Source organism: Pristiophorus japonicus, chromosome 3 (assembly GCF_044704955.1).
Source record: "Pristiophorus japonicus isolate sPriJap1 chromosome 3, sPriJap1.hap1, whole genome shotgun sequence".
NCBI lineage: Eukaryota > Metazoa > Chordata > Chondrichthyes > Pristiophoridae > Pristiophorus > Pristiophorus japonicus.
This window is the reverse complement of record NC_091979.1, coordinates 60,683,382-60,697,866: the sequence shown is the minus strand read 5'-3', so window position 1 is coordinate 60,697,866 and position 14,485 is coordinate 60,683,382. Positions and strand designations below refer to the sequence as shown.

At 43.8% G+C, this 14,485-nt stretch overlaps 1 protein-coding gene across 1 annotated transcript in view; it reads right to left on the bottom strand.

The window, feature by feature from the left end:
* LOC139253819 (low-density lipoprotein receptor-related protein 1-like) overlaps nucleotides 1–14,485 on the bottom strand; it is a 2,398,725-nt gene that overhangs the window by 42,934 nt on the left and 2,341,306 nt on the right. The window contains exons 83-84 of the mRNA XM_070873585.1: nucleotides 4,929–5,093; nucleotides 1,765–1,926 (exon numbers count right to left, since the gene is read on the bottom strand). Coding sequence (XP_070729686.1) covers nucleotides 1,765–1,926; nucleotides 4,929–5,093 — 327 coding nt within the window. The remainder of the gene's footprint in view (nucleotides 1–1,764; nucleotides 1,927–4,928; nucleotides 5,094–14,485) is intronic.

Here is a 14,485-nt window from a genome sequence, read left to right as displayed (position 1 = left end):
AGTTTGATGATGTCCATGATCCTGGGACTCAAAAGAGTGATCAGGAAGCAGATAGTAGGGTTCACAGAACAGTGCCAGTATAGTGACATTAGGGGAGTGATACAAAGAAAACAAATAAGGAAGGGAGGGTGCCCTGGGCAAAAGTGGGTAGATCTTAAGTAGGCAATCAGCAGAGTTAGATTTTGGACCGGAAGATGTTCATACCTTCTTCATATTTGCTGTCTAAATGAAGATGAAATGGAAAATGGTTGAAAGAGGTGGTTAATCATGAAATGTAGTTTTGTGCTCACAGCTAAAAATGAAATAACCTATATGCGCTTATGTCTTTCCATGTAAGACAGATTTACATTTACTCAGTTCTGATGAATGGTTATACAGGTACAATGCCCGAGATCCGGAATCCTTGGGACTGCGTCCGTGCCAGTTTTTAGGTTCCTCCGGATTTCAGACAAGAAAATCAATAGTCTGAAATCTGGAATCCTCAGGACCGAGTCCGTGCCAGATTTGGGGTTTTGCCGGATCTCGGACCTCGCCGCCCGCCGATTCCCCGCTCGTCGCCGCTTGCCGGGATATCCGGTTTTTGGAATTCCGGATTTGGGACGTTGCACCTGTACCTGAAACATTAACTGTTTTCCTTTCTCCACAGATGTGGCCTGGCCTGCTCAGTGTTTCCAGCATTTTCTGTTTTTGTTTCAAATTTCCAGCATCTCCAATATTTTGCCTGACCTTTGTAATATTGGGCTTCTTCACTGATTCAAACCATGCACAATGTGAATTTGAGGCGCATTGTCTAATTTTACTTAGGAGAACCCTTTAGTGCTCTGCTCTGAACATTGACTTCAACAACTTCCTTCTGGATTTTCCTATTTACGCACAGTTGCTTTCCTTTCCATTTTGATTGCTATGATTAGTCAATAACTCCATTATCATTGTAGCATGCAACTATCAGGATGGTAGAAGGCAAACCAAATGGACCATGTTGTCCTTTTGTCAGTAATTCTTATGTTCTTAAGTCACGTGTGACTCAACTTTTTTCATTCTTATGTATTTTCAAATGTGTGACGGAAATGACTTTTGTATAGTGTATAGTACTTTATGTCTCTTTCCATTAGTTAAAACCCAATTTGTAGCTATTAATGCTACTAATGCTTCTTTATGAAAGTATGGAAGTCTTGACCTCAACCTGTTGTTTTCCTTTCCCCTCTTTATTTTGGCCAGCTCTGTAAGGGTTTTCACATGCCTGCCGATGACAATTCAGATGATAGGATTGATTGAAACAGTAGCCTATCTTTGTCTTTCAGATGCTGACTGACCTATTGGCATTTCCAACATTTCAGATTTATAATATTAATGAATTTTCTTTGTAATTTCCATATATTGCTTTTATGTTTTGTGCAAACTGCTTTAATCCCTAGCTGATTCTATCTAAAAAAATGCTTGCTAATTTTCTTGTCCCAATTCGCTCTGTACACGCCATTTTAATCTTGAAGTCAATGCGCATACTAATTCTTTCCATGGCCCCAAATAGCACTTGGGATAAGCTTGATACCACCAACTTTGTCTTAAACTTAATCACTATATTTCAGATGTTTTCTTTCATTCAGACCTTCAGCCCACGTTGTTATTTGTCACCCCATGCTTATCTACTGATTCAGACCCTCCCTCTTCATTAGCTTCTCAGCCTTGCTTCCACCCTTTGTTCTTGTTCCCCTACCATAGATAATGTAAGCTTTTGCCACTAAGAATTACAGTCATGGAACTCACTGTATTGACATCTGTCTCCTGTGAAATCTGGTGGGCAGTAACAATAAGGTTGATTTCCTGTGTTCACATCGCAAATCCCTTCATTGAGACAAAAGCTGTCGCATACTCTCTGTTTACACGTCAGACCAGTAAATCCTATTGGACAGCGACAAGCTGGCTTTCCTAAACGGATAGAAAAGAAACATGTGAAAAACAAGAACACTTTAAGAGCCATACAATTATTACATACATGCATTGGAGTGAACCAACAAAACTGAATTGGATCAATCCTATTAAGTCAAACTTCAGCTTAACCAATTCAGCAGCCTGTTGCGATAATGCTGATGCCTTTGCTATACAGGTCCCGAATCCGGATCTCTGAAAACCGTAATTGTCCAAAAACCAGACATTGTGCGCATAGCTGATGGAGTCGTCCAGAATCCGGAATTATTGTCTGAAAACCAGACATTTTTGAGGCGGCCAATAGTGGTTCAGCTTGGTAGGAGGAATAAGGAGGCTACTTACCAGGAAAAAGCGCAGCGCCGTGGGGCCATGGGGGATTTGCCCGATTTCGGACCTCGTCGCTCAAAACCCGGCACGGATTCAGTCAAAGATTCCGGATTTCAGACTATTGATTTTCTTGTCTGAAATCCGGAAAAACCCCAAACTTGGCACAGACCCGGTCCTGAAAATTCTGGATTTCGGACGTTGTACCTGTACCACAAATTTTGTGCTGATGCTTTGCGGCTGTTATCGTTTAAAGCATAAAGGATATATGTTGCTTGGCCATTTAGTTCCACACTTAGATTTGTGCCAGTGAAGGAGTTCATTTAAGTCCAGCAGCTCCAAACTCATTGCACTGCCACCTGTAGCGAAGAGCAACAGCATCTCCAAATTGACATCCCATTACTTGACTTTTTCCCCTCTTCGTGAAACATTTCCCAAATATGGAAATTATAAATTGGGATAATTTGAGGGAAAATTATGTTCTTGCACTGCATATATAAATTTCCATTAGCTGTCAGTGTGGTTCATTAAGTACATTAGAAAGAAAAATTCAGATTATTGGTAACACGTTGAGATTTCTACTCAAAAATGCATAATGAAATGGTAGTGATAGCAGTGCTTAAAATACTATTAGGCACTGACATGCAGAATGACTCCCTGGTTAGCACAGCATGTCAATTTGTCTCCCGCAGTTTTTTTTAAACTTGCATTAGGATTCCTTATGAGTTCCTTGAAACAAGCAAAGAACTTCAGTTGTAAAAGTAAATTTGTACTATTCACGAATGGGCCATCTATCATGAATTTATTGATAATTCAAAAGGGACATTAAAGCAGACACATCATAATTGCATGCCTGTGAAGGGCAATAACTTGTGAGAGGTAAAGTGGCAACAATACCCAGGATGTTAAACATTTATCACACATAATGACATTTATTCATTAGCATTTAGCAGTTACGGGGTTGTTTCTGCAAGCATGGCGTTGCATTGCAGGAACATTTCTGGAATATCACAAATGTTTTACAGGAGGCTGCACAAATATGCAGCGAGACAGGAATGGCACCTTCACATCTCGGAGATTATCTGCAAAAAAAGCATTTTCAAAATATTACAGAAAACGGAATTTCTACAAAAATACAATTTTTTTGTGCATCATCTTCAAAATGTGAGGTGCCTGTCAATAATGTAATACTTATTGTGTGCTGTTAGCTTAATTTTGTCCTTTCCTGTTTTTCATACATATTGAACAGTTCCACCACATACTGACATTGAGGCTACCATCAGTCTTGATTTACATAATACAATTATTGTATTCATTCCAAATCTTAAACTTGTGGGTGAGTACTTATAACAACAACTTGTATTTATATAGCACCTTTAACGTAGTAAAATGTCCCAAGGCGTTTCACAAAATTTGACACTGAGCCATAAGGAGATATTAGATCATCAAAAGCTTGTCAAAGAAGCATCTTAAAAGAGGAAAGAGCGGTAGAGAGGCAGAGAGGTTTACGGAGGGAATTCCAGGGCTTAGGGCCTTGGCTGCTGAAGGTACGGCCGCCAATGGTAGAGCGATTAAAATTGGGGTTGTTCAAGAGGCCAGAATTGGAGGAGCCCAGATATCTTGGAGGGTTGTAGGGCTGGAGGAGATTACAGAGATAGGGAGGGGCAAGACTGTGGAGGGATTTGAAAACAAGGATGAAATGTTTGAAATTAAGGCGTTGCTTAACCAGGGGTGATGGGTAAACGGGACTTGGTGCGAGTTTGGACATGGACAGAAGAGTTTTGGATGACCTCAATTTTACGGAGCGTCTTCTTCTTAGGCAGTCCCTCGTATCGAGGATGATTTGCTTCCACGCCAAAAAGGGATGAGTTCACAGATGTTTCAATAAAGGACTTAATATTCCAGATCCCGAACAATATGTTGAAGGGTGGAAGATGCCTATGCGTGGATTTTTATAACGTGTGGTGGCCGTTGCACACCAGCCACCACACGGGCTTGAAAGAGCTAGGTCTTGGTCCAGTGGCAAGGATTAACCAAAACAACTGGAGACCAGCTCTGCTGCACGGACCTAGTGCACACACATATCGCAGTGTGGGCTGGCCCGTGCTGCCCCTAGGACCTCGCCTCGTCCGGGCCCCGAAATCGTGCCGCTCCTGGACCTGATAACATCGCTCTGCAATCTCTCGCCACTCCTTCGGGGTGCCATGGGCAGCCGGCCAGGAATGCGTTGGAATAGTCAAGTCTAGAGGTAACAAAGGCATGGATGGGGGTTTCAGCAGAGATGAACTGAGTCAGGAGCGAGCGATGTTCGGAGGTGGAAATAGGCAGTCTTAGCGGTAGTGCGGATCTGTGGTCAGATGCTCATCTCGAGGTCAAATATAGGTTGCGAACAGTCTGGTGCAGCTCAGACAATTGCCAGGGAAAGGAATGGAGTCGGTGGCAAGGAAATGGAGTTGGTGGCAGAGACCGATTATATAATCTTAATATGAGCACAATGCACTTAATTTAAATCAGACAAGATTTATTTATTTCCTAACTTGCAGTTTTTACCATTAATGTGATGTGAATGTCTGTTTTACTGCATGTAGTCGCATTTATGCAATGATACAGAAAAAGTCAATTTCATGCAGTCAGACTAAACATTTGATTCCCCATTGCTGGGTAATTATTTACAGTACCTAATGTTGATGCTGAACAGATTCCTCCATTTTGACAATAGTCTTTGCACTGGTCAGTTTCACATTCCTGTCCTGCATACCGAGGCTTGCATTTGCATTTTGGCTGGTCTCGCTCATTCACAAAACAAGTTCCACCATTCACACACACTAGGTCACAGGTACTCCCTGTAAAAGCAATAGGAGCATGTATCAATATTACATCTGTTCAGTCATTAAGTTTTTTGCTACAGAGACAAGAATTTCATTTTTAAGCAGCTTATGTTTAAATAATAGGCCAAAAATTGCAGTCGGATGCCTCCAACCAAAATTTTTTTAACGAAAAAGACTTGGTGAGCCTGGAGGAATGTAGACTTGCACTCTGAGGCCTCCATGCGCAATCCAGCATAGAGGCCCATGTATTCCAGGAGTGTATGTGCAGCCTGGGATCACGTGGGCCGGACCAACCAATGAAAATGGCATATCCCTATTCACAGTAATGGTGAACACTATTTCTATGAATGGGGATACCTCCAAAAACATATAAAAATTTAAAATAAATAAGAAAAACACTTCACAGATATAAAATTAATTGAAATTGAATTTAATTAAACGTTTGAGAAAAATGTATCTTTTTGAATTAAAACAAATGCTTTAATAGGGTTAACAATAAACTTACCTTAATGGACAGGATTTGTAATATAAAAATTAATGATAACATTTTACTTTTCTATCTTTTGAAACTCTTACGTTTGTTAAAGCAGGCCTGCTTTTACCAGATGTAAGAGTTTGAAGGACATTCACTGGGCAAGAGTTGGGCAAATAGCCCAAATCTCTGCCGCGAAAGCCCTTCTCCCGGGGATGTGTTGACAGTTCGCAAGTGCTGGATTTCGGCGCATGCTCATCATGTGCCAAGAACCAGCACTTGCGGGGCCTCTACGGGGGGGGTGTGCACATCAGACACGCTTGTAGAGACAGCAATTTGGCCCATTGTATTTCAAAGATTTCTACTGTGAAGAGAAAAGAAAACTAGCATTTATGTCTAGTTTTTTATGACCACAGGATGTCCCAAAGCGATTTAAAGCCAATTAAGTACGTTTTGAAGTGTAGTCACTGTTGAAATGTAGAAAATGTGGCAGCAAATTTGCACAGAGTAAGGTTTCACATAAAGCAATGAGATAATGACCAGATAATCGATTTTCGTAATATTGCTTGAGGGATAGATATTGACCAGGAGATCAGGGAGAAAATCGCTGCTCTTCTTCAAAATAGTGCCATGGGATCTTTTACGTCCATCTGAGAGAGCAGATGGAGCCGCAGTTTAGCATCTCATCTGAAAGACAGCACTGCATTGGAATACCAGCTGAGATTATGTGATCAAGTCTCTGGAGCGGGATCTGAATCCACAAACATCTGACCCAGAGGCAAGAGTGCTACTGACTGGGCCTTGAATAATAAAGGACTCAAGAATGTCCCCAAAAATGATATTTAAGATTCTTATGAAGGAATCCTAAAGAGAATTCCAACTAAAGTAGCCTTGCCAGTAAGTGGGTTGTTGCCGTTTTCATTTTGGCATGACAATTATTTGGTTGATAGAGTACATAACTAAGGAGGTGGAACTCAGTAAGATAAAGGGACCAAAGGCAGATAAATCCCCTAGACCTGATGGCTTGCATCCTAGGGTCTTAAGAGAAGTAATGGCAGGGATTGTGGATGCACTGGTTGTAATTTACCAAAATTCCCTGGATTCTGGGGAGGTCCCAGCGGATTGGAAAACTGCAAATGTAACGCCCCTATTTAAAAAAGGAGGCAGAAAAAAAGCAGGGTAAACTATAACCAGTTAGCCTAACATCTGTGGTTGGGAAAATGGTGGAGTCCATTATTAAAGAAGCAGTAGCAGGACATTTGGAAAAGCATCATTCGGTCAGGCAGAGCCAGCATGGAGTTATGAAAGGAAAGACATGTTTGACAAATTTGCTGGAGTTCTTTGAGGATGTAATGAAGAGGGTAGATAAAGGGGAACCCGTGGATGTGGTGTATTTGGACTTCCAGAAGGCATTTCACGTAAAAGGTTACTGCACAAGATCAAAGTTTACGAGGTTGGGGGTTATATATTAGCATGGATAGAGGATTGGTTAATGAACAGAAAACAGAGAGTCAGGATAAATGGTTCATTCTCGGGTTGGCAATCAGTAACTAGTGGGATGCCGCAGGGATCATTGCTGGGACCCAAACTATTATAATCTATATTAAGGGCTTGAAAGAAGGGACCGAGTGTAACGTAGCCAAGTTTTCTGGCAATATAAAGATGGGAGGAAAAGCAATGTGTGAGAAGGACACAAAAAATCTGCAAAAGGACATAGACAGGCTAAGTGAGTGGGCACAAATTTGGCAGATGGAGTATAATGTTGGAAAGTGTGAGTTCATGCACTTTGACACAAATGGAGAAAGATTGCAAAGTGCTGCAGTACAGCGGGACCTGGGGATACTTATGCATGAAACACAAAAGGTTAGTATGCAGGTATCTTGGAATCTTGGCTTTTATTGCAAAGGGGATTGAGTTTAAAGCAGGGAAGTCTTGCTATAGTTATACAGGGTATTGGTAAGACCACACCTCGAATACTGCATGCAATTTTGGTTTCCATATTTACAAAAGGATATACTTGATTTGGAGACAGTTCAGAGAAGGTTCACTAGGTTGATTCTGGAGATGAGGGGTTGAATTATGAGGAAAGGTTGAGTAGGTTGGGCCTCTACTCATTGTAATTCAGAAGATTGAGAGGTGATCTTATCGAAACGTATAAGATTATGGGCCCCAGTTTCCACACGATAAAAAACGGGCGCCCCTCCGAGCTGGGCGCCCGTTTTTCGTGCCACAAAGTGCGCCTAAAAAAACCCTCTGTATTCTCCACCTCCCTGCAGGTCCTCTGGCCCTCGGCGCGGCGCAGCAGGAGCTGTAGGGGCGGAGCTAGGACCCTGCGCCGAAAACAGTGCCGGGAGCTCTGCACATGCGCGCTACAGTGGGCACGCATGTGCAGTAGCTCCAGGCGCCCGAAACTGTGTGGGAGGGGCCGAAGCACGCAGCCCCTAGCCCTGGCCCAATGACCTCACTGGGGCTGCGGGAATAAGACTCATCCCACGGCCAGCTCCTGCTTCCTGCCGACTCCCGCTCCTGCTTTCCGCCCCCCCTCCCGGACCCGACCCGACCCGACCTAGAACTCTGTACTGTTTCTTTTTAAGTTGCCACTTCATGGTGGGAGACACTTCAGTCACATAGACCTCGTCAAAATGGGGGCTGATGGTTTAAGTAACCTCTACGTCTCCAGCTCCGAGATCAAGCACCCTGCCCGTCCTCCAGTGCGTCCCCACCCTGAGCAGCTGAAGGAACTGCTCCTCAGAGAAGACGAGCTGCCGCTCCTGCTTCCCCCCCTCCAACCGGACCCGACTCGACCCGCCTGTCGCTGCCACTCCTGCTTCCCCGCTGCTCCTGCTTCCGCGCCCCCCCCCCCGGCCGGACCGGACCCGACTCGACCCGTCTGCGTCTGCGTCTGCCGCTGCCGCTCCCACCCGACTCGACCCGACTCTACTCTCGCCCCCGGGACTGGATCCGACCTGACCTCCCCCTCCCCCTCCTGACCTCCCTCTCCCTGACCTGACCTCCCCCTCCCCCCGACCTGACCTCCCTCCCTCTCTCCCTCCCTCTCTCCCTCTCTCCCTCCCTCCCTCTCTCCCTCCCTCCCTCCCTCTCTCCCTCCCTCCCCCTCCCTCTCTCGCCGACCCGAACCGAACCTCTCTCCCCGACCCGACCCGACCCAACGCCACCTACCTCTGGTGCTGGGGACGGGCCCAGACCGAAATCTCGGGCCCGGCCCGTTCAGCCTTCGGTCCCGACGGCAAACCGCTTCCTAAAGGCCTGCCTGAAGAACTTTCACACAGGTAGGAACATGGTTTATTTAATCTTTTCTTTGCTTATAAATGTTTATTCAGGTTGGATTTATTTGTATAATATTTGTATAAGTATAAATAAGGATTTATTGTAGAATTTAATGACTTCCCTTCCCCCCCACTCCCCCCCCACCTCGTTCTGGGCGCCTAATTTGTAACCTGTGCCTGATTTTTTAATGTGTAGAACAGGTTTTTTCAGTTCTACAAAAATCTTCACTTGCTCCATTCTAAGTTAGTTTGGAGTACGTTTTCACTGTGGAAACTTTGAAATCAGGCGTCAGTGGCCGGACACGCCCCCTTTTGAAGAAAAAATTCTGTTCCAAAGTAGAACTGTTCTACCTGACAAGAACTGCAGAAAAAAAAATGTGGAGAATTGCGATTTCTAAGATAGTCCGTTCTCCACCAGTTGCTCCTAAAAATCAGGCGCAAATCATGTGGAAACTTGGGCCCTATGAGGGGGCTTGACAAGGTGGATGCAGAGAGGATGGTCCCACTGATGGGGGAGATTAAAACTAGGGGGCATAATCTTAGAATAAGGGACCACTCATTTAAAAGTGAGATGAGGATAAATTTCTTCTCTCAGCAGGTTGCAGATCTGTGGAATTCATTGCCTCAGAGAGCTGTAGAAGCTGGACATTGAATAAATTTAAGATAGAGATAGACAGTTTCTTAACGGATAAGGGAATAAGGGTTTATAGGGAACGGGCAGGAAAGTGGACCTGAGACCATGATTGGATCAGCCATGATCTTATTAAATGGTGGAGCAGGCTCGAAGGGCTGTATGGCCTACTCGTGCTCCTATTTCTTATGTTCTTATATTCTTATATCCTAATTGAATCAGAATTTCCTGTTATTAACTCTTCATGTGATGGATAGGAACAGTTTGTCCTAATCTTTTCTCCCAAAGATTTTACAATGAACATTTATGATACAATATTTGTATTTTGGATGAGATGTTAAACCAAGGCCGCCGTCTGCTCTCACAAGTGGATATAAAAGATCCCATGGCACTATTTCAAAGAAGAGCTAGGGAGTTATCCTCGGTGTTCTGGCCAATACTTATCCCTTAATCAACATCACTTAAGCAGAGGATCTGGTCATTATCACATTGCTGTTTGGGGGAGCTTGCTGCATGCAACTTGGCTGCCACGTTTCCTACATTACAACAGTACTTAATTGACTGTAAAGCGCTTTGGGACATCAGGTGGTCATGAAAGATGTTAGTCTTTCTTTCTATGAAAGTACAATGACAAAGTAATATCTTCATAAGTGTGGTCAACTGGATAATTCATAAATGAGTCTCACAGACAAAATTAGTTATTCGATCACATAATTGCTGACAGCCCTTTCCTTTATTATAATCACTTTGACATTGTCATGCCATACCTGTAGAAATGTCTATTTCCATCGGTGTGATAGATATGGAATAATGCATATACTAGTTACAAGGCAGTGGCACATTATGTCATTGAAATGGCATAATAAATCATAATAGTGAAGCTGAAGTGCTTTATCAATGTCATCTCATTCAAATGTCCTTGGAACACAATCCAAGCGATATTATTTAGATTATTGCTAACTGCTCAGTGTCACTGGGACAGTGATGGTCAGCAAGTTCTGACACTGGAACAATATGGTTTAATCAAAACTTCAATAAAAAGCAAATTACTGCAGATGCTGGAAATATGAAATTTTAAAAACCCAGAAAATGCTAGAAGACTGAACAGATCAAGCAGCATCTGTGGACCAAGGAAGGTAAGGTTAACGCTTCTTCGATGACCTATCGCCAGAACCCCATCCGATGATAGGTCATCGGCCTGGAACTTTAATCCTACCTTCCTCTCTCCGCAGATGCTGCCTGACTTGCTTAGAGTTTGTAGAATGTTCTGTTTTTTAAATTTCAATTGTACCACGCTGTCTGATCCATAATATTTCATTACATGCGACAGGGGAAAGGCACACAACATAGATATCATTCCCAGAACTTGCCTACAGCACAATTTTGTTGTTATATTATCACTGCTTGCAGCGCTATAGGGAAATAGCTGGGTGGTGGGACTAATTGGATAGCTCTTTCAAAGAGCCAACCCAGGCATAATGGGCCAAATGGCCTCCTTCTCTGCTGTATGATTCTATGAAAGTACAATGACAAAGTAATATCTATTTTAAAAAATTCCTTTAAATTGTAAACTAGCCTACATATCAGTGTAGTGTACATACTTTAAACATTTGTCAAACACACTGAGACTGTAAGCACAAAAGTGTATATTGGTACAGCTGTTCAGCGTGTCCACAAAACAAAGAGAGCTCATGGGTGCACCACAAGCAATATCCTACCATCTTGATTTGCATCACAATTCTTGTGCTGCTGGAAGCTGTTCTCCCATCAGCCTGTCTCTCCTATGTTGTAGGTTAGTGAGGAGGGACTTATTTTTACAAGTTATTTTCCCCTAGATCTCTTGGTACTTTCTGTTTAATTCTAAGAGGTGTGTGTGAGAGATAGAGAGCACAGGATGATTTTTCCTCTGGCTTTCTTTCTGACAGCTGCTTTCCTCAAGGCGGTAGTTTTAAGATCAGAAATTTACCATTCCCTTAGTGCATCAGAGTTTATCCATTGAGTAGTTAAACCATGCAGACCAAGCAAGTCCCATGCTGGATTCTCAATATGTGTTGAATTTCCTCATTTCAACTTGGGTGCTAAAATAATTGCAAACATTTTCAGAACTACAAAGTAATGGTCCAGGAAATATGAGCTGCAGCTAAATTTAATGGGACCAAAGAGACCTGTAAGGACCATTGAGGCATTAATTGAAAATCATGTAAACTGCATAGGTTGAGGGCAGGGGGGGGGGGGGGAAAGGGCAGGTAGGTAATCAAATCCCAGATGGGATGGATCATGGAGTAGAAGATGATCAACTGCTGGGCATGTACATCATCCCATCATCAACATAGGCAGTCCCTCAGAATCGAGGAAGACTTGCTTCCACTCTTAACATGAGTTCTTAAGTGGCTGTACAGTCCAATACAAGAACCACAGTCCATGTCACAGGTGGGACAGATAGTCATTGAGGGTAGTGGTGGGTGGGACAGATTTGCCACCGCTCTTTCCGCTGCCTGCGCTTGATTTCTTCATGCTCTCAGTGATGAGACTCGAGGAGCTCAGCACCCTCCCGGATGCACTTCCTCCACTTAGGGCGGTCTTTGGCCAGGGACTCCCAGGTGTTAGTGGGGATGTTGCACTTTATCCGGGAGGCTTTAAGGGTGTCCTTGTAACGTTTCCCCTGCCCACCTTTGGCTCATTTGCCGTGAAGGAGTTCCGAGTAGAGCACTTGCTTTGGGAGTCTTGTGTCTGGCATACGAACTCTGTGGCCTGCCCAACGAAGCTGATCAAGTGTTCTCCAGCACCTCCATAACCAGTGCCTGCAAAGAGATGCTCGGTCACTCAATCAGGAAATACCAGGACTGGTTTGATGAGAATGATCAGGAGTTTCAAGAGCTAATAGATCGCAAGCACAGGGCATTTCTGAGCCTTAAACAACACCCCAACTCGAGAGCAGCAAAACAGCATTGCAGACAGTTCAAGGCTGAGGTCCAACAAAAAACCTGGGACCTAAAGAACAGGTGGTGGATGGAGAAAGCACAAGAGATATAGCAGCTGGCCAACAGCCATGATGTGCGAGGATTCTTCATCACACTCAAGGCCACCTTCGGACCAAACACCCAAGGCCCCACCCAGCTGCTGGCCAAGAATAGGGAAACACTCATTAAGGACACCGAGGCAGTAAGGGCCCACTGGAAGAAGCACTTCGAAGATCCCCTCAATCGAGACTCTTCCTTTGACTCGAGTGTTCTCGACTCCATTCCGCAGCATGCTACCCGTCACTACCTCAGTGAGACCCCAATACTGCATGTACACAGTTACCCTGATAGACATATATATATATACCAGACCCTAGGAAAAAAGAGACATTAGATAACATGAAAGGAGACATATTTACATCAAAATGCCTGCTATATGAAGTCTAGAAACATTAGAAATAAGATGCTAGGACTGGAAACTGTTATTGCAGGAGGGAATTACAATATGGTGGGAGTAACAAACACATGACAAAATCAAAAAGGTGAAAGTAATTGCATAGAGTGTTCGGAAAGGACAGATGGAACAGAAAAGGAGGTGGTGTAGCCATATATGCAAGGAATAATTTGAAGGTAAACAAAGTTGAACCTGTGGGGGAGGTGGTAAGCTGCATAAAGAATTATTCTGGACAGAAATCTCAAATGTGTAACATTCGACGATGGGAGTGTACTACAGACCGTCAAGTCAACACAAGGAGGACAGTTTGTTCCATGAAGATATTAGAACGGAAGAAAAGAAGAGGAAAGTTATCTAAATGGGAGCATTCAATTTACCAAATGTAAATTGGGTAAACCCAAACAAATTAGAGTCGGAGTTGGTAAATGTAATGCAACAGTGCCCCATGAATTAGTGCACGAGCAAAGCGACAGAAGGGGGTGCCCATGTTGTACATTTCATTTATGAATATTTGGGCAAAAAATGGAAGTTATACAACCCTAGAGGACAAAGATTACAAAACAATCAACTTAAACATGATTTGGGTTTTAGCTTCATCAAACACCAAGGCCCAAATTATAACTGAGCTCGCCTGGCAGAAACCAGGCCCTGGGGGCAGTTAAAATTTGAAAGAAAGATTCAACCCCTCCTATCCTGCCCCAATTTGTTCAACTACAATTTGAAATTGCAAGCAGCAATGATATCCACCACAAACCCTCTTTAAATATGCAGAGCAGGCTTTGATGATGTCATTGATGTCAACATTCTTTCAGTATTACAATAGCAAAAGGATAGTTAAAGAGGTGAGAACATTAAAAGATGGAAACAGGCTTGCAATAAAGAGTGTGTGTGTTGTGTATCTGTAAAGCATGCACTCCCATGTTCCACCACCAGGGAGCGCATCCATCGATGTCCCAAGGAATCCCAGCATCCCTTGGGAGCACTGTATATAAGCCGGCCCCTAAGGCCTGTTACTCACTCTGGAGTGTCTTAATAAAGACTGAGGTCACTGTTACTTTAACCTCCCTGTGTGCAGTCTCATCTGTGTTAGGAACACAATAACTGGCGATGATTATACGAATCCAACGCAAAGATGCAGCAAACTGTGGGCATCCTGGAGAAGTTCTCAGAGGGTGAGGTTGGGAAGCCTATGTCGAACGGCTAGACCAGTACTTTGTAGCCAACGAGCTGGGCGGAAAAGGAAACGCTGCAAAAAGGAGACCGGTCCTCCCCACGGTCTGTGGGGCATCGACCTACAACCTCATGTAGAATCTTCTGGCTCTGGTGAAATCCACAGATAAATCGTATGAGGAGCTGTGTACACTGGTTCAGGAGCATCTTAACCCGAGGGAGAGCGTGCTGATGGCGAGGTATCGGTTCTACACGTGTCAGCGACCTGAAGGTCAGGAAGTGGCGAGCTACGTCGCAGAGCTAAGGCGACTTGCAGGACAATGTGAGTTTGAAGGCTACCTGGAGCAGATGCTCAGAGACTTTTTTGTACTGGGCATTGGCCACAAGACCATCCTACGAAAACTTTTGGCTGTAGAGACACCGACCCTCAGTA